We start from the raw sequence: 27,930 nt of genomic DNA, 5'->3' as shown, positions 1-27,930 counted from the left end.
CCCACCATCAACATGTTGGTAGGCTCCACACAGTCCATTTACTAACCTGCAATTAGTGTTGCAGAGGGTCTGTAAATTTCCGGAATTATTCCGGAAATGTTCCATGGGAAGTTAAGCCTGGGAATTTTCCTTAAATTCATCAAAAAAAGTTAGCTTATAACATTTAACCTTTTTTTGTGTGATACACATAAGGCAATTCTAGGTCTTATTTTGGTTAAACTATCCCCAATTCAAGGGAATTTCAACCCTCTGCATGCACAGTGCATTCTTCCATCACATGTACAACTAATTCTCAAGATCTTGGACACTAATGAGATGCTATTGAGCCCACACTAGTACACTCTCTGAGCCAAGGACTACATACTTTCTGGTGAGTTTTGATTACAATACTGGGTGGGGTGAATATATTTTATATGACATACATAATTTTTTTGTTTACTAGTAAATAGTAGCCTACAGCAAAGTGTGTTTAAATAATTTCTAACTTGTTAACAATTTCTGCTAGTTAGTTTTTGCTACCATGTGGATTTTAGCTTGCTTGAGCCTGCTGAGGAGTGTTAATTCACCTGTTTCCATACATGTTTCATTTTACAACATTTATCTTACAAAGGAGACGTTTAATATTACTGCTTAACTATTTATCTGTACATTGAATTGAATTTGTTTTGTTTTTTACAACAACAAAAAAGAATCTTTACAGGAAAATGCCACGGGCACTATCGGATGTGTGGAGACATTTCACTGCAGCTAATGTAGAAGGAAAAGCTGTGTACATTTCCAAATATTGTGCCAAATCATATGTGAAGAATGCAACAAAGATGCAGAATCATCTGGCCAAGTGGATAAAGTTCCCTCAGCGCTCACAACAAGCAGCCTCTGACAAAAGTCCATCTACTTCTATTCGAGGTGAAATTATGAATCAGACACCTTCTCGATAGCAACAGCTCATGGTCCTCCGGGAATCAGAAGTTTTTTTGACTCAATAGAGAGGAACGTAGTCAAAGAAATGCTGATGAATGTCTTGCTCGAGCTGTGTATGCAACTGGTTGACCTCTGATGCTCACAGGCAATGTGTATTGGAAGAGATTTCTGAATGTTCTTCGCTCGGCATACACCCCTCCAACCAGACATGCTTTATCTACTCATTTGCTGAATGCAGAGTTCAACAGACTTCAAGTGAAGATCAAGCAAATCATAGAGAAAGCAGACTGTATTGCAATCATCCCTGATGGGTGGTCGAATGTTTGTGGGCAAGGAATAATTACCTACATCATCGCCACCCCTCAACCAGTATTCTACAAGAGCACAGACACAAGGGACAACAGACACACCGGTCTCTACATTGCAGATGAGCTGAAGGCAGTATCAATGACCTTGGACCACAGAAGGTATTTGCACTGGTGACAGACAATGCTGCGAACATGAAGGCTGCTTGGTCTAAAGTGGAGGAGTCCTACCCTCACAACACACCCATTGGCTGTGCTGCTCATGCACTGAATCTGCTCTACAAGGACATCATGGCACTGAAAACAATGGATACAGTCTACAAGAGAGCCAAGGAAATGGTTAGGTATGTGAAGGGTCATCAAGTTATAGCAGCAATCTACTTCACCAAGCAAAGTGAGAAGAATAAGAGCATCACATTGAAGCTGCCCAGCAACACCTGTTGGGGTGGTGTTGTCATCATGTTTGACAGTCTCCTGGAGGGGAAGGAGTCACTCCAATAAATTGCCATATCACAGTCTGCAAATATGGCCTCCTGGAAGATGTATTTTGGGAGAGAGTGGTAAGCAGCCTGAAACTCCTGAAACCTATAGCAGTAGCCATTGCACGGATTGAGGGAGACAATGCCATCCTGTCTGATGTTCAGACTCTGTTTGCAGATGTAAGAGAAGAAATCCGTACTGCCCAGCCCACTTCACTGTTGCTCCAAGCAGAGGAAACTGCAGTTCTGAAATACATCAAAAAGCGTGAAGACTTCTGCCTGAAGCCCATACAGGCCACAGCGTACTTGTTGGACCCCAAGTATGCTGGCAAGAGCATCCTGTCTGGTGCAGAGATCAACAAGGCCTATGGTGTCATCACTACCGTGTCTTGCCACCTTGGCCTGGATGAGGGCAAGGTTCTTGGCAGTCTGGCGAAGTACACTTCCAAGCCAGGGCTTTAGGATGGAGATGCAATACGGCAGTCGTGGCAACATATCTCAGCCACCTGGTGGAAGGGACTTTGTGGATCTGAGGCTCTTTCCCCTGTTCTCTCCATCATCCTCCAAATCCCACCAACATCAGCTGCCTCAGAGCGCAACTGGTCCTTGTTTGGGAACACACACACACCAAAGCACGCAACAGGCTGACCAATACAAGGGTTGAAAAATCGGTGGCCATCCGGGCAAATTTGAGGCTTTTTGTGCCTGACAACGAGCCATTCTCAACAAGGTTGGAAAGTGACAGTAAAGATGAGGCCTCAGAGTCTGATGTTCAAGAGGTAGACATTGAGGAGGTCCAGGGAGAAGAAATTGGAAGCCTGAGAGGAAGACAACCAAAGCTTTCGTTTCTAGAGTATTATTTTACGTATGTTGAAAACGTTTTTGGTTGCGATGGATCATTGGGGGATCATTCAATATTCCCTTTTGTTGTTCAGTGAAATCATCCCATGTGAAGAGTCAACTCATTTAATTAAAGTTCAATTCATAACTAAATAGTTTTTTATTTCTGTTGGAATGATTTAATCATTTGCAATGTCTACTTATGATAAGGTAAAAGGTTTATGTTTCTGTCTCCCTATGATATGATAAATATCTCAAATGCAAAAAACATCTACATTTAAATGGTATTAATATTAATTTCCATTATTTCCCATATATTCCCGTTGATTCCCACGGAAAGTTTCCACCTGTGAATATTTCCCAAAATGTGCAACCCTACCTGCAATACCCCACCATCAATGTGTTGGTAGGCACCACACAGTCTGTATACTAACCTGCAGTACCCCACCATCAATGAGTTGGTAGGCACCACACAGTCTGTATACTAACCTGCAGTACCCCACCATCCATGTGTTGGTAGGCACCACACAGTCTGTATACTAACCTGCAATACCCCACCATCAACATGTTAACTAGGTCAAATCTGAGTTCTTTTTCCCCAGTTGCCTTGAACACAATGAAGTCGGAGATCTGAGTTCCCAGTTGTTTTGAACGCGGGATCACTTGAGGATGTGGCAACTGACTTTGCTTCTTGAAAGTCTAATATCTTGAAAACTTGACTGCTGACATGCAAACCATTTTGGGGCTGAATCAACAGTGGACCAATAAAACAAATACCAAAATAGTGCACCTGGGGTAAGACTGTCTGAACGCACCTTGGGTAAGACTTGTACGGTCTGAACGCACCTTGGGTAAGACTTGTACGGTCTGAACGCACCTTGGGTAAGACTTGTACTGTCTGTACGCACCTTGGGTAAGACTTGTATGGTCTGAATACACCTTGGGTAAGACCTTTACTGTCTGAATACACCTTGGGTAAGACCTTTACTGTCTGAATACACCTTGGGTAAGACTTGCTGTCTGAATGCACCTTGGGTAAAACCTTTACTGTCTGAACACACCTTGGTTAAAACCTTTATTGTCTGAACACACCTTGGGTAAAACTTTTACTGTCTGAACAAAGTAATCTATGATCTGAATAGGTTCTCTTCCCTTCAGGAGTGTATGTGTATGTAAAATTCCAGAGGCAACCAATTAGAAGGTTGCGTGTACAAGCATTTCGCTACACTCGCAATAACATCTGCTAACCATGTGTATGTGACCACTGTGTATGTGACCAGAGCCTCATTCCACTGCAGAAGAGTTGAGACCCAAGGGTGGTGGACACTTACACAGTAGACATAACAAACCAATGGTCTGGATATTCCTTGGGGCTATGCCATGGGAGTTTCTGCAATAAAAATAAATATCTGTCAACATTAACTCTTTTGTCCATTCTGGCATGGTCATGTCTCATCCTCTTTCCCCCAGATTAGTTACATCAGGGGCATGCTGGTCCAGAAGCTCCGGCCTGATGACCTCCAGTCTGCAAAAGGTCCCTTTGATGGACCCATGGTCTAGGTAGAAGTAGAGAACAGGGTTCACATGGTGGGGTGGTGCTTGGCTACAGTAGTTATATACAAACACACTATAAGATTGTATTCATCGCATACGAATGTCAAAGTTGCTTAAGACTGTTATTATGTGACCCAAACGCACCATATCAACATAGGCTAGTATTTTCCAGTCTCAAGCTGTGACCCCAATGGAACCAAACACACACAACCATTTGATAAACTCTTTCTTACCTAAAGAACCAATTCTAATACTAGCTGAAATGATTCAGCTCTAACGCTGAACAAAAATATAAACGCAACATGCAAAAATGTTAAATATTTTACTGAGTTACAGATCATATAAGGAAATCAGCCAATTGAAAAATTAATTAGGCTCTAATCTTTGGATTTCACATGACTGGGAATACAGATATGCATCTGTCACAGATACCTTAAAAAAAAGGAAGAAGCATTGATCAGGCTATTGCCTGTGGAATGTTGTCCCACTCCTCAATGGCTGTGCAATGTTGCTGGATATTGGCGGGAACTGGAACACCACGTCGATCCGGAGCATCCCAAACTTGCTCAACATGTCTGAGTATGCAGGCCATGGAAGAACTGGGACATTTTTAGCTTCCAGGAAGTGTGTACAGAGCTGTGTGACATGGCAGTGCATTATCATGCTGAAACATGCTGATGAATGGCACGACAATGGGCCTTGATAAAATGCAATTGTGTTCGTTGGCCTCAAGAACTCGTCACGGTATCTCTGCATTAAAATTGCCTTGATAAAATGCAATTGTGTTCATTGTCCGTAGCTTATGCCTGCTCATACCATATCCCCACCACCACCATGTTCACAATCATCAAACCGCTTGCCCATACGGCGCCATAAACTCTGTCTGCCATCTGCCCGGTACAGTTGAAACCGGGATTCATCCATGAAGAGCACACTTCTCCAGTGTGCCAGTGGCCATCGAAGATGAGCATTTGCCCACTGAAGTCGGTTACGACACCAAACTGCAGTCAGGTCAAGACCCTGGTGATGACGAGCACGTAGGTGAGCTTCCCTGGGACGGTTTGACAGTTTGTGCAGAAATTATTCAGTTGTGCAAACAGTTTCATCAGCTGTCCAGGTGGCTGGTCTCAGATAGTCCCGCAGGTGAAGAAGCCAGATGTGGAGTTCCAGGGCTGGCGTGGTTACACCTGGTCTGCCATATGTACAAAAAAAAAAATGCATGAAATGAAATGCATGCATTCACTACTGTAAGTCGCTCTGGATAAGAGCGTCTGCTAAATGACTAAAATGTAAAAATGTTAGGTCGGTTGGACTTACTGTCAAATTCTCTAAAACAACAGTGGTTTATGGGAGGGAAATTAACATTCAGTTCTCTGGTTGACATTCCTGCAGTCAGTATGCGAACTTCAGTCATTGATGTAAATGGAATTCTCCCCTTTGTACTTTTCACTATGTTAAGGAAATGCAAAGTCTCAGTATGTGACCAACAGCCATGAGGTGGTAGATAGCTCATCCTGACACATTCATGGTCACTCATTTGACTCTTAAGCTAGAATCCTAGCAGAGGGACGGGCCTGGAGCTTATGGATGCAAGGGCTGACCATCCAGGATATCAAAATAACATTTTTAACCATGTTTTTGTTTACAAAATGGGACACAACAGCTGAACTGAGCTCATGAGGAACTTGTTCTTTAAGATTAAATGGGTAAAAATAGATGTAGCTTTAAGTATCTCCAACCTGTACTCATTGGTAATAAAGAACTTGGCCTTAAACACAGATTGAGTATATCCCTGTCTGAAACTCAGGACACACGCGCACACACTTGAATTCAACGATTTTGCAGCTAGTGTTAGCCTGAAGGATCAGCATTAAATAATTGTTGGATAAGAAATAAAACCTCAATATTCAATATTTTTTTATTTATTTTTGTAGCAATCCACATTTGCTGTTTTGTTTTTAATAATTCATTCTCATTTTTATACAGTATTGAAAACCAAAAAAAAAAAAAAAAAGTGGTGCATTCACATCTTTCCCGAGGGATTCTTTAAGGTTGATCTCTACAAGGGTAAAACGGTGAAAAGCTGGAATCCATCCATGTTGAAATTCTCACAGGGAGCAAGAGTAATAGTAGTTGGCCTGATAAAAAAAATCTACAACACTTCATGGATTTGATTTTTTTTTGTATTATTTTTTTTGCCATTTACTTCTGGTTTTTGTCATTTTTGTAAAGGGAGGAGTCAGCTTCCCAGCATTTATCTTTTAAAAAGGAACTTCCCAGTCCATGCGCACAACACTCCCCCTCCAAAAAAACCTCCCCTCAATCCATTTCTCTTCTCCAACAATGCTCCTCTCCTCTTATGCAACGTAGGTGTAGACTTTGCGGTCCTCAGGCGTCCGTGCCAAGTATTCTCTCTCTATGAGTCCTTCAATGCGCTTCTTAATGACCACAGGGCTGGGGAGGAACCGGGCCCTCAGCTGCTGGGTGACCTGGGGAGAAAGGCAGTACAATAACACTATTAGACACTACACTATTGTTTCTCTGGTTCAAGAGACTGTGCTGAAATGTCCTGCACTGAAATAACATGTGCCAAAATATCCAAGTTCTGAGGAAGTGTATTTCCATTAAAAACCATAACATGATTGGTGAAAGAATAGCACAGAGATGATTGCCGGTACACATGTTGAAAAAGTTACCTCAAAGTACCCACAAATACTGTAGGGATAAACATTTCCAAGTTAAAAAAAAGAATACATTGAAAACAAAATCTTATATTCAACCAAATTGACTGAAATGATCTAGGGATGCAGATTTTAATAATAAAAAACATCTTCCAAACCTGGCTGCACATCAACCCTACACATGCTATGACGAGCGACTGAATGGACAACACATGAACATTTCCCAGCTGGCTCAGAGACAATTTATGCTTGATCCGAAAATGTGGTCAGTGGTTCCATACGGAGGACGTTGTGGAGCCTACGGAAGCATGCAGAGGCCAAATTGAGCTCCATACCGCACCGCCGTGCACATTTCGTAACAATGCAGAGGGCTCCGTAAAACTACGCATTGACATGATTGGTTGATGGAAGGTGAGGGCGGTCCTGTATAAACACAAACTCACTTCCTTGACAACTTCCTTCACAACAGCTCTGCACTGCTCTGAGAAGTATGAAAGCCCTGACTTCTGCAGTGGCCCTATCACCCTTACTGCTGCACGGCCAATGCAGACAACAGATTGGCCACGCAGCGCCTTTTAGTCTGAAATATTGAACAATGTGTGTTGTCCCTGTGAAACAAACCAAGTCCAGGGCAGTACAGCTAGTGGAGATCAAGGCAGAGAGTTCTCTCCCGACCTCATGGACCGGTTTCCCTAAACAGATTCAATGGAAATTCTCCCATTGAGCTAGTTATTTTTAGTCTAGGGCAAAGGTCTGTCCGCCACCCTTTCTCCTCTGTCCACAGTAACCCCAGAAACTGATAAGTGGTCTAGTAGGAGAACGGAAGAGGCTCATCCCCTCCTCTATAGCCACCTTTCATCGAGAAGAGTCATGTGTATACTACGGGTTTTTATTGGAAGAGTTTTGAAATCTGCCACACCCCCTTTGAATCAGCTTTTGTTTTGTCTGAAGGAGAATAGCATGCAGGCGTGTAAAAACAATATGCCTCAAGGTTTTTATCTCTTCACACATGTATTTTGGGATCCACCCCTGTAAACGTCATTTGACTGATGACACACGAGAGAAGGAGCTTCTCATTTCATAAAAGCGCTTTTTTTCTCCACTTTCTCTCTCCTCAATTACCTTAGAACTTCTTCAAAAGGAGGGGAGAGGAAGCCTCCATTTGATTTGCTCAACTGCTGAAAGGCCATCTCCATGGTAACACTACCACTTGCCGTTAGAATCTCTATGGATGCCATATAGGCCTAAGCTTACTCTGTGTCCAGGAAACAACCCACCTCTTACCAGGACGTTAAGGCCTCTGCTACCAGGACGTTAAGGCCTCTGCTACCAGGACGTTAAGGCCTCTGCTACCAGGACGTTAAGGCCTCTGCTACCAGGACGTTAAGGCCTCTGCTACCAGGACGTTAAGGCCTCTGCTACCAGGACGTTAAGGCCTCTGCTACCAGGACGTTAAGGCCTCTGCTACCAGGACGTTAAGGCCTCTGCTACCAGGACGTTAAGGCCTCTGCTACCAGGACGTTAAGGACGCACCCACCTCTGCTACCAGGACATTGTGCTGCATCCTCTTCCTGGACTTCATGATGCGGACGATGGCCGCCTCGATCTCATGCTTCCTGTCGTCGTCCACCTTCTGCCGCGTCTCCTTCCTCTCAGGGTCCGACTCGCCCTGCTTAGCAGCGACTGGAGGGAGGGAGAGAGACAGCAACCTTAGCACGGCGGAGGGGGGGTGGGGTGGCAGCAAGCACGGCGGAGGGAGTGGCAACCTCGGCGGAGGGAGGGTGGGAGAGACAGCAACCTCGGCGGAGGGAGGGGGGGAGAGACAGCAACCTCGGCGGAGGGAGGGGGAGAGAGACAGCAACCTCGGCGGAGGGCCACGTTCAGTAGCCAAACGTTGCAGATAGAAATACCACAAATAGAGCCAATTATTTTGCAAAACTCGACATGTCAGAGAAGTATGTTTGTTCTAAATAGCATATCTCTATCTGCACATCCTGCTGAACAAATATCAGGGCAAAGGTCAACATGCCCACAGGTTAAATGAGCAATAGTTAGAAGATGAGCCTAAAACCCTAAGCCTGTAGCTCCCCAGACCAGAAGACCACTGTGATATGGCTCCTTTTATCATTTATAAAACCCATCTCATTAGAATAACAGACGACACACTCACCTGTCTGTATTTTGACTCTGTGCAGTTTGGAGGTAAACTGATCGTTGACTGTAAACACGTGGCCGTTCTCGATCTCCTTGGACTTGGGCTCCTTGGTGAGGACGCGCTGGGTGGGCTTCCCGCAAGCCAGCGACTGCAGCGCTCGCACCAGCTCCCTCTCCGGTATATCCGTCTCCTGCTGGATCTCCTACAGTGGGGGATGAGGGGGGAGAGAGGGAGAGAGCGTAAAGGAGGAGCAGAGGGAGTGGAGGGAAGCAGAAAATGGGAGAGGAGGAAGGAAGTTCAGTTTTTCCGCTTGCCATCTTTATCTGTGAATTCTTACACTTTCATGTGATGGAGACTGACCTGTATCTGGCTCTTACCTCGAACGTGGACTTTTCTCTGTTGTTGAAGAGTATGAGGATGGTCATCTGGAAGGTGGAGACCTGCAGTATGTGCTTCCTGGTGTTAGAGCCCGTCACCTGGGCTCCTCCCACTCCTACCTCCGAACCATCCTCCTGGAGAGACAGAGAGAGACTATGACTGACCCAAACTTAAGGAAAGCTTTGACTATGTATAGACTCAGTGAGCATAGCCTTGCTATTGAGAAAGACCGCCGTAGGCAGACCTGGCTCTCAAGAGAAGACCGGCTATGTGCACACTGCCCACAAAATGAGGTGGAAACTGAGCTGCACTTCCTAACCTCCTGCCAAATGTACGACCATTAGAGAGACATATTTCCCTCAGGTTACAAAGATCCACAAAGACTTCGAAAACAAACCCAATTTTGATAAACTCCCATACCTATTGGGTGAAATACCACAGTGTGCAATCACAGCAGCCAGATTTGTGACCTGTTGCCACAAGAAAAGAAGTGAAGAACAAACACCATTGTAAATATAACCCATATTTATGTTGATTTATTTTCCCTTTTGTACTTGTACTGTCATCATTTGAAATGTCTTTATCCTTTTGGAACTTCTGTGAGTGTAATGTTTACTGTACATTTTAGTTTTTCACTTTTGTTTATTATCTATTTCACTTAATTTGGCAATGTTAACATATGTTTCCCATGCCAATAAAGCCCCTTGAATTGAGACAGAGTGACCAGAGTTACAGGTAGAAAGAGGTGGAGAGAAGGGAGAGTGAGAGGGAGAGTGAGAGAAATGTAAAACAGTATTGACATTAACATACAACAGGAAAGCTACAGTTCATGTCATTCTGAGTAGACCCCCCCCATGCCTTATTGCCGACAGGAAACCTTTACCTTCTTGATGGGGCCGTGGAAGGTAGCGTTGAGGTCGGCTGAGCCCATGTGGTGCTGGAGGGTCAACTGTCTGCCACTGTGTTTGGCCAAGTAGAACCTAACAGAAGAATGTATATTAAATGGATTGCACTGTGGAAGACATAAGTAATAGATAACAGATCCATCGATGAGGCTCAGAGGATGGCTGGTACCTTCTGAAGACCTCGAAGGCGTGTCTCGGGGAGGGTGGGATGGTGCATTTGGGCGTGGCCGACTGTGTGGGCCAATAGCCAGTGGTGAGTACTCTTACTGTGAGGTCGACGCCCCCTAGAGACAGCTGGGAGAAACGGCAGTCACAACATGAAAAGGAAAACCAAGACACAGGAGGAGTCCAGGGTTTATAACACAGACATGTTATGGCAATGCCAGTTTTTCATTTGATGGAAATAGTACTTTTATCATATCTTATACAATGTGGACTGTAATGGGGGGGGGGGGGGGGGGGGGGGGGGGTGTTGACAATGTGGACTGTTGGGGGGGAGGTGTTGACAATGTGGACAGTAATGGGGGGGTGATGACAATGTGGACTGTTGGGGGGGGAGGTGTTGACAATGTGGACTGTTGGGGGGGAGGTGTTGACAATGTGGACTGTTGGGGGGGAGGTGTTGACAATGCTGACTGTTGGCGGGGGAGGTGTTGACAATGTGGACTGTTGGGGGGGGAGGTGTTGACAATGTGGACTGTTGGGGGGTTGATGACAATGTGGACTGTTGGGGGGGGAGGTGTTGACAATGTGGACTGTTAGGGGGGGAGGTGTTGACAATGTGGACTGTTAGGGGGGGAGGTGTTGACAATGTGGACTGTTGGGGGGGGGAGGTGTTGACAATGTGGACTGTTGGGGGGGGGGAGGTGTTGACAATGTGGACTGTTAGGGGGGGAGGTGTTGACAATGTGGACTGTTGGGGGGGAGGTGTTGACAATGTGGACTGTTGGGGGGTTGATGACAATGTGGACTGTTGGGGGGGGAGGTGTTGACAATGTGGACTGTTGGGGGGTTGATGACAATGTGGAATGTTGGGGGGGGGAGGTGTTGACAATGTGGACTGTTAGGGGGGGAGGTGTTGACAATGTGGACTGTTGGGGGGGAGGTGTTGACAATGTGGACTGTTGGGGGGGAGGTGTTGACAATGTGGACTGTTGGGGGGGAGGTGTTGACAATGTGGACTGTTAGGGGGGGAGGTGTTGACAATGTGGACTGTTAGGGGGGGAGGTGTTGACAATGTGGACTGTTAGGGGGGGAGGTGTTGACAATGTGGACTGTTGGGGGGGAGGTGTTGACAATGTGGACTGTAATGGGGGGAGGTGTTGACAATATGGACTGTTAGGGGGGGAGGTGTTGACAATATGGACTGTTAGGGGGGGAGGTGTTGACAATGTGGACTGTTAGGGGGGGGGGGTGTTGACAATGTGGACTGTTAGGGGGGGGGGGGTGTTGACAATGTGGACTGTTGGGGGGGTGATGACAATGTGGCCTGTTGGGGGGGTGATGACAATGTGGCCTGTTGGGGGGGTGATGACAATGTGGACTGTTGGGGGGGTGATGACAATGTGGACTGTTGGGGGGGTGATGACAATGTGGCCTGTTGGGGGGGTGATGACAATGTGGACTGTAATGGGGGGAGGTGTTGACAATGTGGACTGTAATGGGGGGGAGGTGTTGACAATGTGGACTGTTGGGGGGGAGGTGTTGACAATGTGGACTGTTGGGGGGTTGATGACAATGTGGACTGTTGGGGGGGGGTGATGACAATGTGGACTGTTAGGGGGGGAGGTGTTGACAATGTGGACTGTTAGGGGGGGGGGGTGTTGACAATGTGGACTGTTGGGGGGGTGATGACGACAATGTGGACTGTTGGGGGGGTGATGACAATGTGGACTGTTGGGGGGGGTGATGACAATGTGGACTGTTGGGGGGGTGATGACAATGTGGCCTGTTGGGGGGGTGATGACAATGTGGACTGTAATGGGGGGGAGGTGTTGACAATGTGGACTGTAATGGGGGGGAGGTGTTGACAATGTGGACTGTAATGGGGGGGAGGTGTTGACAATGTGGACTGTAATGGGGGGGAGGTGTTGACAATGCTGACTGTTGGGGGGGAGGTGTTGACAATGCTGACTGTTGGGGGGGGGAGGTGTTGATAATGTGGACTGTAATGGGGGGAGGTGTTGACAATGTGGACTGTTGGGGGGGAGGTGTTGACAATGTGGACTGTTGGGGGGGTGATGACAATGTGGCCTGTTGGGGGGGTGATGACAATGTGGCCTGTTGGGGGGGTGATGACAATGTGGCCTGTTGGGGGGGTGATGACAATGTGGACTGTTGGGGGGGTGATGACAATGTGGACTGTTGGGGGGGTGATGACAATGTGGACTGTTGGGGGGGTGATGACAATGTGGACTGTTGGGGGGGTGATGACAATGTGGACTGTAATGGGGGGGAGGTGTTGACAATGTGGACTGTAATGGGGGGAGGTGTTGACAATGTGGACTGTAATGGGGGGGAGGTGTTGACATTACTTGTTAGATATTACTGCTCTGTCGGAGCTAGAAACACAAGCACTTCACTACACCCGCAATAACATCTGCTAACCACGTGTATGTGACCAATACAATGTGATTTGGATTAAGGGCTGTGATAGGATAAAACTGAGGATGGATCAACAACATTGTAGTTACTCCACAATACTAACCTAAATGACAGAGTGAAAAGAAGGAAGCCTGTACAGAATACACATATTCCACAACATGCTTCCTGTTTACAATAAGGAACTAAAAAAGTTAAACTGCTAAAAAAAATTGCAAAGAAATGAACTTTATGCCCTGAATACAAAGCGTTATGTTATCCAACACAACACACCACTGAGTACCACTTCATATTTCAAGCATGGTGGTGGCTGCATCATGCTTGTCAGCGGCAAGGACAAGGGAGTTTTTTGGTTTGTTGATAAAAATAAAACAGAATAAAGCGCATGCAAAATCCTAGCAGAAAACCTAGTTCAGTCTGCTTTCCACCTGACACTAGGAGACACATTCATCATTCAGCAGGACAAAAACCTACAACACAAGGACAAATATACACTGGAGTTGCTTACCGAAATAACATCGGCCTAGTTACAGTTATGACTTAATCGGCTTGAAAATCTATGGCAAGACTTGAAAATGGCTGTCTAGCATTGATCAACAACCAAAGTGAAGAATATTATACAATCCAGGTGTGCAAAGCTCTTAGAGACTTACCCAGAAAGACTCCCAGCTGTAATCACTGACAAAGGTGATTCTAACATTTATTAACACAGGGGTGTGTTACTTATGTAAATTGAATATTTCTGTACTTAATTATCAATACATTTATTAAAATGTCTAAAAACATGTTTTCACTTTGTCATTATGGGGTATTGTGTGTAGATGGGTGAGAAAAAATAGATTTAATCCATTTTGAATTCAGGCTGTAACACAACAAATGTGGAATAAGTCAAGGGGTATGAATACTTTATGAAAACACTACTTACAGTTATTGAAAGGGCAAGGCAGTCCCAAATAGGCTATGACGCCTAAGCTGTATAAACATATCCCAGGTTGCAACTGTCACCGGGGCTGTGCAGAGTCACCTGCCAAGCGACAAGTGACGGAATATGTTCCACAGGATGGAAATACCCCTTACTTCCGACTGTCCCTTCCGCAGAAATACTGTAGCATACCCATTCAAAGCCCATCAAACATTTAGAATAAACGATGTATTTATATGAATATATTTATAGTGTATAGAGGGGGCAAACGATAAATGACAAATATACAGTTGAAACTGACTCAGAAATCCTAAACATACACCTGGCAGCTAATTTACAGGTACAGTCTAGTGACTGTCAGAATAGTCTGACTCAATACTAAATTAGAACAGCGGGTTATGCATCGGGAAAAAAACGAAAACCAACACTAACTCACCACTTTGAGGATTTTTTGGGGATCGTTTTTAGTAAATAAAAGTTAGTGAAATAGTTTCACCTCGCACAGCGTGTCTGACAACTGAAAGAGCGCATATCTGTGGTTGTTCCTCCAGAATGCTCGCTGACCTCCGAGCTGAACGGGTAAACTCCTCCCTGCTGGAGACTGTGGGGAATAACCCTACGTCACCAGTTCTCTTTTTCTGGATTGGATGTGAGCTCTACACCTGTTCTCTTTTTCTGGATTGGATGTGAGCTCTACACCTGTTCGAATGCTGCACCGTATGTTAGAAACGGAGGTGGTTACTGTACCAGGCGAGGCCTATTAGCATACTGATGCAAAATGAGCTAAATGAAAAGTGTTAAAAATACATTGCCAGTGTGGCTACTGAGTGGTAGGCCAAAGGTTATTAAGCAGTTTGCGTCGTTGTTTTAGCCTTCATAAACTGTTAATGTGCAGGCGTTTCCCAAGAAATTCAAAAAGGAGCCTAAAGAATCAATGAATGAACGTGTCACCTGACATGGTGTTTCAGAAGCCTGTGCACTTCTTGTTCTTGGAAAAGACTTGAGGGGGCAGCACTACACAAAACAAATCAACCAGTTGGCACTTTTTCCCTGTCGCGTTTGGACTGGCCACAACTCAGCTGGCTTTAGAGAGCAGAACACTTGATTATGAAAGCAGTGTCTTTCTATTGTAATATCGTCTGGTTTCTCAAAGGAATTCACAAGGTCAGTTATTTGCAAAATGTTGACATACATAGTGTAAATGTGTTGTATTTTGTTTTGTGGGGGAAAGTAGGTTCTTGAGGGTGCAGAAACTGTTTGCAAAGTCAAAGTGTTAACACTAACCTATGTGTGAGAGTATTCTATGCTGGTCCTTGTTTCATGATCATGATGAAATATTTGTCCTTTAATGATCATCTGTAATTGTCAAGGTTATTACTCTCACTGTAGGCTATATATTAATTTAGATCAACGTATGGCACTACCAGACATACACAACCCCTGTTTTAACTCACATTACAATAGTCCCATTGACAGCACCGTCATGGTTGTAGCTAATAAAGGTATGGAACCAGAGATTGGTCAAGAAGAAAAACCCACCCCCTGCCTCTCTATGCTGCTGTCATAGGCTACACAAGTTAAACCCACCCCCTGCCTCTCTATGCTGCTGTCATAGGCTACACAAGTTAAACCCACCCCCTGCCTCTCTATGCTGCTGTCATAGGCTACACAAGTTAAACCCACCCCTGCCTCTCTATGCTGCTGTCATAGGCTACACAAGTTAAACCCACCCCCTGCCTCTCTATGCTGCTGTCATAGGCTACACAAGTTATCTGGTTAAAAAAAGGCACTACATTACCAAAACGTTGGTTAATAGGTTTACCCATTGAATTGTTGGGTGTGACTTTCTTTGTACAGGCTACAGAACTATCAGGATTCTGTTTTCAAATCAAATCAAATCAAATGTATTTATATAGCCCTTCTTACATCAGCTGATATCTCAAAGTGCTGTACAGAAACCCAGCCTAAAACCCCAAACGGCAAGCAATGCAGGTGTAGAAGCACGGTGGCTAGGAAAAACTGCCTAGAAAGGCCAAAACCTAGGAAGTAACCTAGAGAGGAACCAGGCTATGAGGGGTGGCCAGTCGTCTTCTGGCTGTGCCGGGTGGAGATTATAACAGAACATGGCCAAGATGTTCAAATGTTCATAAATGACCAGCATGGTCAAATAATATATATATATATTTTATTTTTATTTTTATTATTTGACCATAATTATCGACACAGTAGATGTCGAGGGTGCAACAAGTCAGCACCTCGAGTAAATGTCAGTTGGCTTTTCATAGCCGATCATTGAGAGTATCTCTACCGCTCCTGCTGTCTCTAGAGAGTTGAAAACAGCAGGTCTGGGACAGGTAGCACGTCCGGTGAACAGGTCAGGGTTCCATAGCCGCAGGCAGAACAGTTGAAACTGGAGCAGCAGCACGGCCAGGTGGACTGGGGACAGCAAGGAGTCATCATGTCAGGTAGTCCTGAGGCATGGTCCTAGGGCTCAGGTTTTACCAACATCCCCTCTTTTGTTTCTCCAGGTGTTACAGTCCAGATGGTATGCAGTGTTTGTCCAGGTGTTACAGTCCAGATGGTATGCAGTGTTTGTCCAGGTGGTACAGTCCACATGGTATGCAGTGTTTGTCCAGGTGGTACAGTCCACATGGTATGCAGTGTTTGTCCAGGTGGTACAGTCCAGATGGTATGCAGTGTTTGTCCAGGTGGTACAGTCCACATGGTATGCAGTGTTTGCCCAGGTGGTACAGTCCACATGGTATGCAGTGTTTGTCCAGGTGGTACAGTCCACATGGTATGCAGTGTTTGCCCAGGTGGTACAGTCCACATGGTATGCAGTGTTTGTCCAGGTGGTACAGTCCACATGGTATGCAGTGTTTGTCCAGGTGGTACAGTCCACATGGTATGCAATGTTTGTCCAGGTGGTACAGTCCACATGGTATGCAGGAACAAGGAGAGAGCTGAGAGAGATTGCTCGTGTGTGTTTGTGAACTCAGCTACAACGTTTGTGCTGAACTCAGCTTCTGCATAAAGATCAACATCTGACCATACTGGTTTATTGTATTACTTTAAATGACTTTTCAATCTAGGAAGTATACGGTCACCATCTGGATATATCTGAGACACAAGGTCTGGGATCCTTTCAGATGCAATACCCCACCATCAACATGTTGGTAGGCTCCACACAGTCCATTTACTAACCTGCAATTAGTGTTGCAGAGGGTCTGTAAATTTCCGGAATTATTCCGGAAATGTTCCATGGGAAGTTAAGCCTGGGAATTTTCCTTAAATTCATCAAAAAAAGTTAGCTTATAACATTTAACCTTTTTTTGTGTGATACACATAAGGCAATTCTAGGTCTTATTTTGGTTAAACTATCCCCAATTCAAGGGAATTTCAACCCTCTGCATGCACAGTGCATTCTTCCATCACATGTACAACTAATTCTCAAGATCTTGGACACTAATGAGATGCTATTGAGCCCACACTAGTACACTCTCTGAGCCAAGGACTACATACTTTCTGGTGAGTTTTGATTACAATACTGGGTGGGGTGAATATATTTTATATGACATACATAATTTTTTTGTTTACTAGTAAATAGTAGCCTACAGCAAAGTGTGTTTAAATAATTTCTAACTTGTTAACAATTTCTGCTAGTTAGTTTTTGCTACCATGTGGATTTTAGCTTGCTTGAGCCTGCTGAGGAGTGTTAATTCACCTGTTTCCATACATGTTTCATTTTACAACATTTATCTTACAAAGGAGACGTTTAATATTACTGCTTAACTATTTATCTGTACATTGAATTGAATTTGTTTTGTTTTTTACAACAACAAAAAAGAATCTTTACAGGAAAATGCCACGGGCACTATCGGATGTGTGGAGACATTTCACTGCAGCTAATGTAGAAGGAAAAGCTGTGTACATTTCCAAATATTGTGCCAAATCATATGTGAAGAATGCAACAAAGATGCAGAATCATCTGGCCAAGTGGATAAAGTTCCCTCAGCGCTCACAACAAGCAGCCTCTGACAAAAGTCCATCTACTTCTATTCGAGGTGAAATTATGAATCAGACACCTTCTCGATAGCAACAGCTCATGGTCCTCCGGGAATCAGAAGTTTTTTTGACTCAATAGAGAGGAACGTAGTCAAAGAAATGCTGATGAATGTCTTGCTCGAGCTGTGTATGCAACTGGTTGACCTCTGATGCTCACAGGCAATGTGTATTGGAAGAGATTTCTGAATGTTCTTCGCTCGGCATACACCCCTCCAACCAGACATGCTTTATCTACTCATTTGCTGAATGCAGAGTTCAACAGACTTCAAGTGAAGATCAAGCAAATCATAGAGAAAGCAGACTGTATTGCAATCATCCCTGATGGGTGGTCGAATGTTTGTGGGCAAGGAATAATTACCTACATCATCGCCACCCCTCAACCAGTATTCTACAAGAGCACAGACACAAGGGACAACAGACACACCGGTCTCTATATTGCAGATGAGCTGAAGGCAGTATCAATGACCTTGGACCACAGAAGGTATTTGCACTGGTGACAGACAATGCTGCGAACATGAAGGCTGCTTGGTCTAAAGTGGAGGAGTCCTACCCTCACAACACACCCATTGGCTGTGCTGCTCATGCACTGAATCTGCTCTACAAGGACATCATGGCACTGAAAACAATGGATACAGTCTACAAGAGAGCCAAGGAAATGGTTAGGTATGTGAAGGGTCATCAAGTTATAGCAGCAATCTACTTCACCAAGCAAAGTGAGAAGAATAAGAGCATCACATTGAAGCTGCCCAGCAACACCTGTTGGGGTGGTGTTGTCATCATGTTTGACAGTCTCCTGGAGGGGAAGGAGTCACTCCAATAAATTGCCATATCACAGTCTGCAAATATGGCCTCCTGGAAGATGTATTTTGGGAGAGAGTGGTAAGCAGCCTGAAACTCCTGAAACCTATAGCAGTAGCCATTGCACGGATTGAGGGAGACAATGCCATCCTGTCTGATGTTCAGACTCTGTTTGCAGATGTAAGAGAAGAAATCCGTACTGCCCAGCCCACTTCACTGTTGCTCCAAGCAGAGGAAACTGCAGTTCTGAAATACATCAAAAAGCGTGAAGACTTCTGCCTGAAGCCCATACAGGCCACAGCGTACTTGTTGGACCCCAAGTATGCTGGCAAGAGCATCCTGTCTGGTGCAGAGATCAACAAGGCCTATGGTGTCATCACTACCGTGTCTTGCCACCTTGGCCTGGATGAGGGCAAGGTTCTTGGCAGTCTGGCGAAGTACACTTCCAAGCCAGGGCTTTAGGATGGAGATGCAATACGGCAGTCGTGGCAACATATCTCAGCCACCTGGTGGAAGGGACTTTGTGGATCTGAGGCTCTTTCCCCTGTTCTCTCCATCATCCTCCAAATCCCACCAACATCAGCTGCCTCAGAGCGCAACTGGTCCTTGTTTGGGAACACACACACACCAAAGCACGCAACAGGCTGACCAATACAAGGGTTGAAAAATCGGTGGCCATCCGGGCAAATTTGAGGCTTTTTGTGCCTGACAACGAGCCATTCTCAACAAGGTTGGAAAGTGACAGTAAAGATGAGGCCTCAGAGTCTGATGTTCAAGAGGTAGACATTGAGGAGGTCCAGGGAGAAGAAATTGGAAGCCTGAGAGGAAGACAACCAAAGCTTTCGTTTCTAGAGTATTATTTTACGTATGTTGAAAACGTTTTTGGTTGCGATGGATCATTGGGGGATCATTCAATATTCCCTTTTGTTGTTCAGTGAAATCATCCCATGTGAAGAGTCAACTCATTTAATTAAAGTTCAATTCATAACTAAATAGTTTTTTATTTCTGTTGGAATGATTTAATCATTTGCAATGTCTACTTATGATAAGGTAAAAGGTTTATGTTTCTGTCTCCCTATGATATGATAAATATCTCAAATGCAAAAAACATCTACATTTAAATGGTATTAATATTAATTTCCATTATTTCCCATATATTCCCGTTGATTCCCACGGAAAGTTTCCACCTGTGAATATTTCCCAAAATGTGCAACCCTACCTGCAATACCCCACCATCAATGTGTTGGTAGGCACCACACAGTCTGTATACTAACCTGCAGTACCCCACCATCAATGAGTTGGTAGGCACCACACAGTCTGTATACTAACCTGCAGTACCCCACCATCCATGTGTTGGTAGGCACCACACAGTCTGTATACTAACCTGCAATACCCCACCATCAACATGTTAACTAGGTCAAATCTGAGTTCTTTTTCCCCAGTTGCCTTGAACACAATGAAGTCGGAGATCTGAGTTCCCAGTTGTTTTGAACGCGGGATCACTTGAGGATGTGGCAACTGACTTTGCTTCTTGAAAGTCTAATATCTTGAAAACTTGACTGCTGACATGCAAACCATTTTGGGGCTGAATCAACAGTGGACCAATAAAACAAATACCAAAATAGTGCACCTGGGGTAAGACTGTCTGAACGCACCTTGGGTAAGACTTGTACGGTCTGAACGCACCTTGGGTAAGACTTGTACGGTCTGAACGCACCTTGGGTAAGACTTGTACTGTCTGTACGCACCTTGGGTAAGACTTGTATGGTCTGAATACACCTTGGGTAAGACCTTTACTGTCTGAATACACCTTGGGTAAGACCTTTACTGTCTGAATACACCTTGGGTAAGACTTGCTGTCTGAATGCACCTTGGGTAAAACCTTTACTGTCTGAACACACCTTGGTTAAAACCTTTATTGTCTGAACACACCTTGGGTAAAACTTTTACTGTCTGAACAAAGTAATCTATGATCTGAATAGGTTCTCTTCCCTTCAGGAGTGTATGTGTATGTAAAATTCCAGAGGCAACCAATTAGAAGGTTGCGTGTACAAGCATTTCGCTACACTCGCAATAACATCTGCTAACCATGTGTATGTGACCACTGTGTATGTGACCAGAGCCTCATTCCACTGCAGAAGAGTTGAGACCCAAGGGTGGTGGACACTTACACAGTAGACATAACAAACCAATGGTCTGGATATTCCTTGGGGCTATGCCATGGGAGTTTCTGCAATAAAAATAAATATCTGTCAACATTAACTCTTTTGTCCATTCTGGCATGGTCATGTCTCATCCTCTTTCCCCCAGATTAGTTACATCAGGGGCATGCTGGTCCAGAAGCTCCGGCCTGATGACCTCCAGTCTGCAAAAGGTCCCTTTGATGGACCCATGGTCTAGGTAGAAGTAGAGAACAGGGTTCACATGGTGGGGTGGTGCTTGGCTACAGTAGTTATATACAAACACACTATAAGATTGTATTCATCGCATACGAATGTCAAAGTTGCTTAAGACTGTTATTATGTGACCCAAACGCACCATATCAACATAGGCTAGTATTTTCCAGTCTCAAGCTGTGACCCCAATGGAACCAAACACACACAACCATTTGATAAACTCTTTCTTACCTAAAGAACCAATTCTAATACTAGCTGAAATGATTCAGCTCTAACGCTGAACAAAAATATAAACGCAACATGCAAAAATGTTAAATATTTTACTGAGTTACAGATCATATAAGGAAATCAGCCAATTGAAAAATTAATTAGGCTCTAATCTTTGGATTTCACATGACTGGGAATACAGATATGCATCTGTCACAGATACCTTAAAAAAAAGGAAGAAGCATTGATCAGGCTATTGCCTGTGGAATGTTGTCCCACTCCTCAATGGCTGTGCAATGTTGCTGGATATTGGCGGGAACTGGAACACCACGTCGATCCGGAGCATCCCAAACTTGCTCAACATGTCTGAGTATGCAGGCCATGGAAGAACTGGGACATTTTTAGCTTCCAGGAAGTGTGTACAGAGCTGTGTGACATGGCAGTGCATTATCATGCTGAAACATGCTGATGAATGGCACGACAATGGGCCTTGATAAAATGCAATTGTGTTCGTTGGCCTCAAGAACTCGTCACGGTATCTCTGCATTAAAATTGCCTTGATAAAATGCAATTGTGTTCATTGTCCGTAGCTTATGCCTGCTCATACCATATCCCCACCACCACCATGTTCACAATCATCAAACCGCTTGCCCATACGGCGCCATAAACTCTGTCTGCCATCTGCCCGGTACAGTTGAAACCGGGATTCATCCATGAAGAGCACACTTCTCCAGTGTGCCAGTGGCCATCGAAGATGAGCATTTGCCCACTGAAGTCGGTTACGACACCAAACTGCAGTCAGGTCAAGACCCTGGTGATGACGAGCACGTAGGTGAGCTTCCCTGGGACGGTTTGACAGTTTGTGCAGAAATTATTCAGTTGTGCAAACAGTTTCATCAGCTGTCCAGGTGGCTGGTCTCAGATAGTCCCGCAGGTGAAGAAGCCAGATGTGGAGTTCCAGGGCTGGCGTGGTTACACCTGGTCTGCCATATGTACAAAAAAAAAAATGCATGAAATGAAATGCATGCATTCACTACTGTAAGTCGCTCTGGATAAGAGCGTCTGCTAAATGACTAAAATGTAAAAATGTTAGGTCGGTTGGACTTACTGTCAAATTCTCTAAAACAACAGTGGTTTATGGGAGGGAAATTAACATTCAGTTCTCTGGTTGACATTCCTGCAGTCAGTATGCGAACTTCAGTCATTGATGTAAATGGAATTCTCCCCTTTGTACTTTTCACTATGTTAAGGAAATGCAAAGTCTCAGTATGTGACCAACAGCCATGAGGTGGTAGATAGCTCATCCTGACACATTCATGGTCACTCATTTGACTCTTAAGCTAGAATCCTAGCAGAGGGACGGGCCTGGAGCTTATGGATGCAAGGGCTGACCATCCAGGATATCAAAATAACATTTTTAACCATGTTTTTGTTTACAAAATGGGACACAACAGCTGAACTGAGCTCATGAGGAACTTGTTCTTTAAGATTAAATGGGTAAAAATAGATGTAGCTTTAAGTATCTCCAACCTGTACTCATTGGTAATAAAGAACTTGGCCTTAAACACAGATTGAGTATATCCCTGTCTGAAACTCAGGACACACGCGCACACACTTGAATTCAACGATTTTGCAGCTAGTGTTAGCCTGAAGGATCAGCATTAAATAATTGTTGGATAAGAAATAAAACCTCAATATTCAATATTTTTTTATTTATTTTTGTAGCAATCCACATTTGCTGTTTTGTTTTTAATAATTCATTCTCATTTTTATACAGTATTGAAAACCAAAAAAAAAAAAAAAAGTGGTGCATTCACATCTTTCCCGAGGGATTCTTTAAGGTTGATCTCTACAAGGGTAAAACGGTGAAAAGCTGGAATCCATCCATGTTGAAATTCTCACAGGGAGCAAGAGTAATAGTAGTTGGCCTGATAAAAAAAATCTACAACACTTCATGGATTTGATTTTTTTTTGTATTATTTTTTTTGCCATTTACTTCTGGTTTTTGTCATTTTTGTAAAGGGAGGAGTCAGCTTCCCAGCATTTATCTTTTAAAAAGGAACTTCCCAGTCCATGCGCACAACACTCCCCCTCCAAAAAAACCTCCCCTCAATCCATTTCTCTTCTCCAACAATGCTCCTCTCCTCTTATGCAACGTAGGTGTAGACTTTGCGGTCCTCAGGCGTCCGTGCCAAGTATTCTCTCTCTATGAGTCCTTCAATGCGCTTCTTAATGACCACAGGGCTGGGGAGGAACCGGGCCCTCAGCTGCTGGGTGACCTGGGGAGAAAGGCAGTACAATAACACTATTAGACACTACACTATTGTTTCTCTGGTTCAAGAGACTGTGCTGAAATGTCCTGCACTGAAATAACATGTGCCAAAATATCCAAGTTCTGAGGAAGTGTATTTCCATTAAAAACCATAACATGATTGGTGAAAGAATAGCACAGAGATGATTGCCGGTACACATGTTGAAAAAGTTACCTCAAAGTACCCACAAATACTGTAGGGATAAACATTTCCAAGTTAAAAAAAAGAATACATTGAAAACAAAATCTTATATTCAACCAAATTGACTGAAATGATCTAGGGATGCAGATTTTAATAATAAAAAACATCTTCCAAACCTGGCTGCACATCAACCCTACACATGCTATGACGAGCGACTGAATGGACAACACATGAACATTTCCCAGCTGGCTCAGAGACAATTTATGCTTGATCCGAAAATGTGGTCAGTGGTTCCATACGGAGGACGTTGTGGAGCCTACGGAAGCATGCAGAGGCCAAATTGAGCTCCATACCGCACCGCCGTGCACATTTCGTAACAATGCAGAGGGCTCCGTAAAACTACGCATTGACATGATTGGTTGATGGAAGGTGAGGGCGGTCCTGTATAAACACAAACTCACTTCCTTGACAACTTCCTTCACAACAGCTCTGCACTGCTCTGAGAAGTATGAAAGCCCTGACTTCTGCAGTGGCCCTATCACCCTTACTGCTGCACGGCCAATGCAGACAACAGATTGGCCACGCAGCGCCTTTTAGTCTGAAATATTGAACAATGTGTGTTGTCCCTGTGAAACAAACCAAGTCCAGGGCAGTACAGCTAGTGGAGATCAAGGCAGAGAGTTCTCTCCCGACCTCATGGACCGGTTTCCCTAAACAGATTCAATGGAAATTCTCCCATTGAGCTAGTTATTTTTAGTCTAGGGCAAAGGTCTGTCCGCCACCCTTTCTCCTCTGTCCACAGTAACCCCAGAAACTGATAAGTGGTCTAGTAGGAGAACGGAAGAGGCTCATCCCCTCCTCTATAGCCACCTTTCATCGAGAAGAGTCATGTGTATACTACGGGTTTTTATTGGAAGAGTTTTGAAATCTGCCACACCCCCTTTGAATCAGCTTTTGTTTTGTCTGAAGGAGAATAGCATGCAGGCGTGTAAAAACAATATGCCTCAAGGTTTTTATCTCTTCACACATGTATTTTGGGATCCACCCCTGTAAACGTCATTTGACTGATGACACACGAGAGAAGGAGCTTCTCATTTCATAAAAGCGCTTTTTTTCTCCACTTTCTCTCTCCTCAATTACCTTAGAACTTCTTCAAAAGGAGGGGAGAGGAAGCCTCCATTTGATTTGCTCAACTGCTGAAAGGCCATCTCCATGGTAACACTACCACTTGCCGTTAGAATCTCTATGGATGCCATATAGGCCTAAGCTTACTCTGTGTCCAGGAAACAACCCACCTCTTACCAGGACGTTAAGGCCTCTGCTACCAGGACGTTAAGGCCTCTGCTACCAGGACGTTAAGGCCTCTGCTACCAGGACGTTAAGGCCTCTGCTACCAGGACGTTAAGGCCTCTGCTACCAGGACGTTAAGGCCTCTGCTACCAGGACGTTAAGGCCTCTGCTACCAGGACGTTAAGGCCTCTGCTACCAGGACGTTAAGGCCTCTGCTACCAGGACGTTAAGGCCTCTGCTACCAGGACGTTAAGGACGCACCCACCTCTGCTACCAGGACATTGTGCTGCATCCTCTTCCTGGACTTCATGATGCGGACGATGGCCGCCTCGATCTCATGCTTCCTGTCGTCGTCCACCTTCTGCCGCGTCTCCTTCCTCTCAGGGTCCGACTCGCCCTGCTTAGCAGCGACTGGAGGGAGGGAGAGAGACAGCAACCTTAGCACGGCGGAGGGGGGGTGGGGTGGCAGCAAGCACGGCGGAGGGAGTGGCAACCTCGGCGGAGGGAGGGTGGGAGAGACAGCAACCTCGGCGGAGGGAGGGGGGGAGAGACAGCAACCTCGGCGGAGGGAGGGGGAGAGAGACAGCAACCTCGGCGGAGGGCCACGTTCAGTAGCCAAACGTTGCAGATAGAAATACCACAAATAGAGCCAATTATTTTGCAAAACTCGACATGTCAGAGAAGTATGTTTGTTCTAAATAGCATATCTCTATCTGCACATCCTGCTGAACAAATATCAGGGCAAAGGTCAACATGCCCACAGGTTAAATGAGCAATAGTTAGAAGATGAGCCTAAAACCCTAAGCCTGTAGCTCCCCAGACCAGAAGACCACTGTGATATGGCTCCTTTTATCATTTATAAAACCCATCTCATTAGAATAACAGACGACACACTCACCTGTCTGTATTTTGACTCTGTGCAGTTTGGAGGTAAACTGATCGTTGACTGTAAACACGTGGCCGTTCTCGATCTCCTTGGACTTGGGCTCCTTGGTGAGGACGCGCTGGGTGGGCTTCCCGCAAGCCAGCGACTGCAGCGCTCGCACCAGCTCCCTCTCCGGTATATCCGTCTCCTGCTGGATCTCCTACAGTGGGGGATGAGGGGGGAGAGAGGGAGAGAGCGTAAAGGAGGAGCAGAGGGAGTGGAGGGAAGCAGAAAATGGGAGAGGAGGAAGGAAGTTCAGTTTTTCCGCTTGCCATCTTTATCTGTGAATTCTTACACTTTCATGTGATGGAGACTGACCTGTATCTGGCTCTTACCTCGAACGTGGACTTTTCTCTGTTGTTGAAGAGTATGAGGATGGTCATCTGGAAGGTGGAGACCTGCAGTATGTGCTTCCTGGTGTTAGAGCCCGTCACCTGGGCTCCTCCCACTCCTACCTCCGAACCATCCTCCTGGAGAGACAGAGAGAGACTATGACTGACCCAAACTTAAGGAAAGCTTTGACTATGTATAGACTCAGTGAGCATAGCCTTGCTATTGAGAAAGACCGCCGTAGGCAGACCTGGCTCTCAAGAGAAGACCGGCTATGTGCACACTGCCCACAAAATGAGGTGGAAACTGAGCTGCACTTCCTAACCTCCTGCCAAATGTACGACCATTAGAGAGACATATTTCCCTCAGGTTACAAAGATCCACAAAGACTTCGAAAACAAACCCAATTTTGATAAACTCCCATACCTATTGGGTGAAATACCACAGTGTGCAATCACAGCAGCCAGATTTGTGACCTGTTGCCACAAGAAAAGAAGTGAAGAACAAACACCATTGTAAATATAACCCATATTTATGTTGATTTATTTTCCCTTTTGTACTTGTACTGTCATCATTTGAAATGTCTTTATCCTTTTGGAACTTCTGTGAGTGTAATGTTTACTGTACATTTTAGTTTTTCACTTTTGTTTATTATCTATTTCACTTAATTTGGCAATGTTAACATATGTTTCCCATGCCAATAAAGCCCCTTGAATTGAGACAGAGTGACCAGAGTTACAGGTAGAAAGAGGTGGAGAGAAGGGAGAGTGAGAGGGAGAGTGAGAGAAATGTAAAACAGTATTGACATTAACATACAACAGGAAAGCTACAGTTCATGTCATTCTGAGTAGACCCCCCCCATGCCTTATTGCCGACAGGAAACCTTTACCTTCTTGATGGGGCCGTGGAAGGTAGCGTTGAGGTCGGCTGAGCCCATGTGGTGCTGGAGGGTCAACTGTCTGCCACTGTGTTTGGCCAAGTAGAACCTAACAGAAGAATGTATATTAAATGGATTGCACTGTGGAAGACATAAGTAATAGATAACAGATCCATCGATGAGGCTCAGAGGATGGCTGGTACCTTCTGAAGACCTCGAAGGCGTGTCTCGGGGAGGGTGGGATGGTGCATTTGGGCGTGGCCGACTGTGTGGGCCAATAGCCAGTGGTGAGTACTCTTACTGTGAGGTCGACGCCCCCTAGAGACAGCTGGGAGAAACGGCAGTCACAACATGAAAAGGAAAACCAAGACACAGGAGGAGTCCAGGGTTTATAACACAGACATGTTATGGCAATGCCAGTTTTTCATTTGATGGAAATAGTACTTTTATCATATCTTATACAATGTGGACTGTAATGGGGGGGGGGGGGGGGGGGGTGTTGACAATGTGGACTGTTGGGGGGGAGGTGTTGACAATGTGGACAGTAATGGGGGGGTGATGACAATGTGGACTGTTGGGGGGGGAGGTGTTGACAATGTGGACTGTTGGGGGGGAGGTGTTGACAATGTGGACTGTTGGGGGGGAGGTGTTGACAATGCTGACTGTTGGCGGGGGAGGTGTTGACAATGTGGACTGTTGGGGGGGGAGGTGTTGACAATGTGGACTGTTGGGGGGTTGATGACAATGTGGACTGTTGGGGGGGGAGGTGTTGACAATGTGGACTGTTAGGGGGGGAGGTGTTGACAATGTGGACTGTTAGGGGGGGAGGTGTTGACAATGTGGACTGT

The 27,930-nt window shown here is 45.0% G+C and overlaps 2 protein-coding genes across 4 annotated transcripts in view; both read right to left on the bottom strand.

Annotated features, from left to right (window-relative positions):
- Positions 1-6,003: 6,003 nt before the first annotated feature.
- Positions 6,004-14,323, bottom strand: LOC145860353 (cullin-3). 3 transcript variants are annotated; one of them, XM_082960995.1, is made up of 8 exons: positions 14,178-14,323; positions 13,745-13,922; positions 10,388-10,512; positions 10,197-10,293; positions 9,313-9,447; positions 8,951-9,137; positions 8,318-8,463; positions 6,004-6,588 (listed from the first exon to the last, which is right to left on the bottom strand). In XM_082960995.1, exons 4-8 carry the CDS (start codon positions 10,242-10,244, stop codon positions 6,457-6,459), a joined length of 648 nt encoding a protein of 215 aa, XP_082817121.1. In that variant the 5' UTR covers positions 10,245-10,293; positions 10,388-10,512; positions 13,745-13,922; positions 14,178-14,323; the 3' UTR covers positions 6,004-6,456. The 3 variants fall into 3 exon arrangements, with proteins under 3 accessions (XP_082817121.1, XP_082817122.1, XP_082817123.1); XM_082960996.1 differs by having other exon boundaries at positions 13,745-13,843; XM_082960997.1 differs by lacking the exon at positions 13,745-13,922 and having other exon boundaries at positions 14,178-14,315.
- Positions 14,324-22,902: 8,579 nt separating this feature from the next.
- Positions 22,903-27,930, bottom strand: part of LOC106569638 (cullin-3) — a 53,328-nt gene continuing 48,300 nt past the window's right edge. The window contains exons 11-16 of the mRNA XM_014141192.3: positions 27,286-27,410; positions 27,095-27,191; positions 26,211-26,345; positions 25,849-26,035; positions 25,216-25,361; positions 22,903-23,486 (exon numbers count right to left, since the gene is read on the bottom strand). Of these exons, the coding sequence (XP_013996667.2) occupies positions 23,355-23,486; positions 25,216-25,361; positions 25,849-26,035; positions 26,211-26,345; positions 27,095-27,191; positions 27,286-27,410 (822 nt within the window). The 3' untranslated portion in view covers positions 22,903-23,354. The remainder of the gene's footprint in view (positions 23,487-25,215; positions 25,362-25,848; positions 26,036-26,210; positions 26,346-27,094; positions 27,192-27,285; positions 27,411-27,930) is intronic.

The sequence above is a fragment of the Salmo salar genome, chromosome 14, assembly GCF_965601325.2.
Source record: "Salmo salar chromosome 14, fSalSal1, whole genome shotgun sequence".
Taxonomy (NCBI): Eukaryota; Metazoa; Chordata; class Actinopteri; order Salmoniformes; family Salmonidae; genus Salmo; species Salmo salar.
Note: the sequence above shows the minus strand (reverse complement) of the source record. Positions and strands in the feature narration are given on the sequence as shown.

What these genes read in the sequence shown, in the direction of transcription:
- LOC145860353 (XM_082960995.1), bottom strand. Translation starts at nt 10,244, where the DNA reads ATGGGCTCAGCCGACCTCAACGCTACCTTCCACGGCCCCATCAAGAAG. An exon ending in GAGAAAAGTCCACGTTCGAG is followed by an intron (nt 9,138 to 9,312) that starts GTAAGAGCCAGA and finishes CCCCCACTGTAG; the next exon opens with GAGATCCAGCAGGAGACGGA. An exon ending in ACAATGTCCTGGTAGCAGAG is followed by an intron (nt 6,589 to 8,317) that starts GTGGGTGCGTCC and finishes CTTTCTCCCCAG; the next exon opens with GTCACCCAGCAGCTGAGGGC.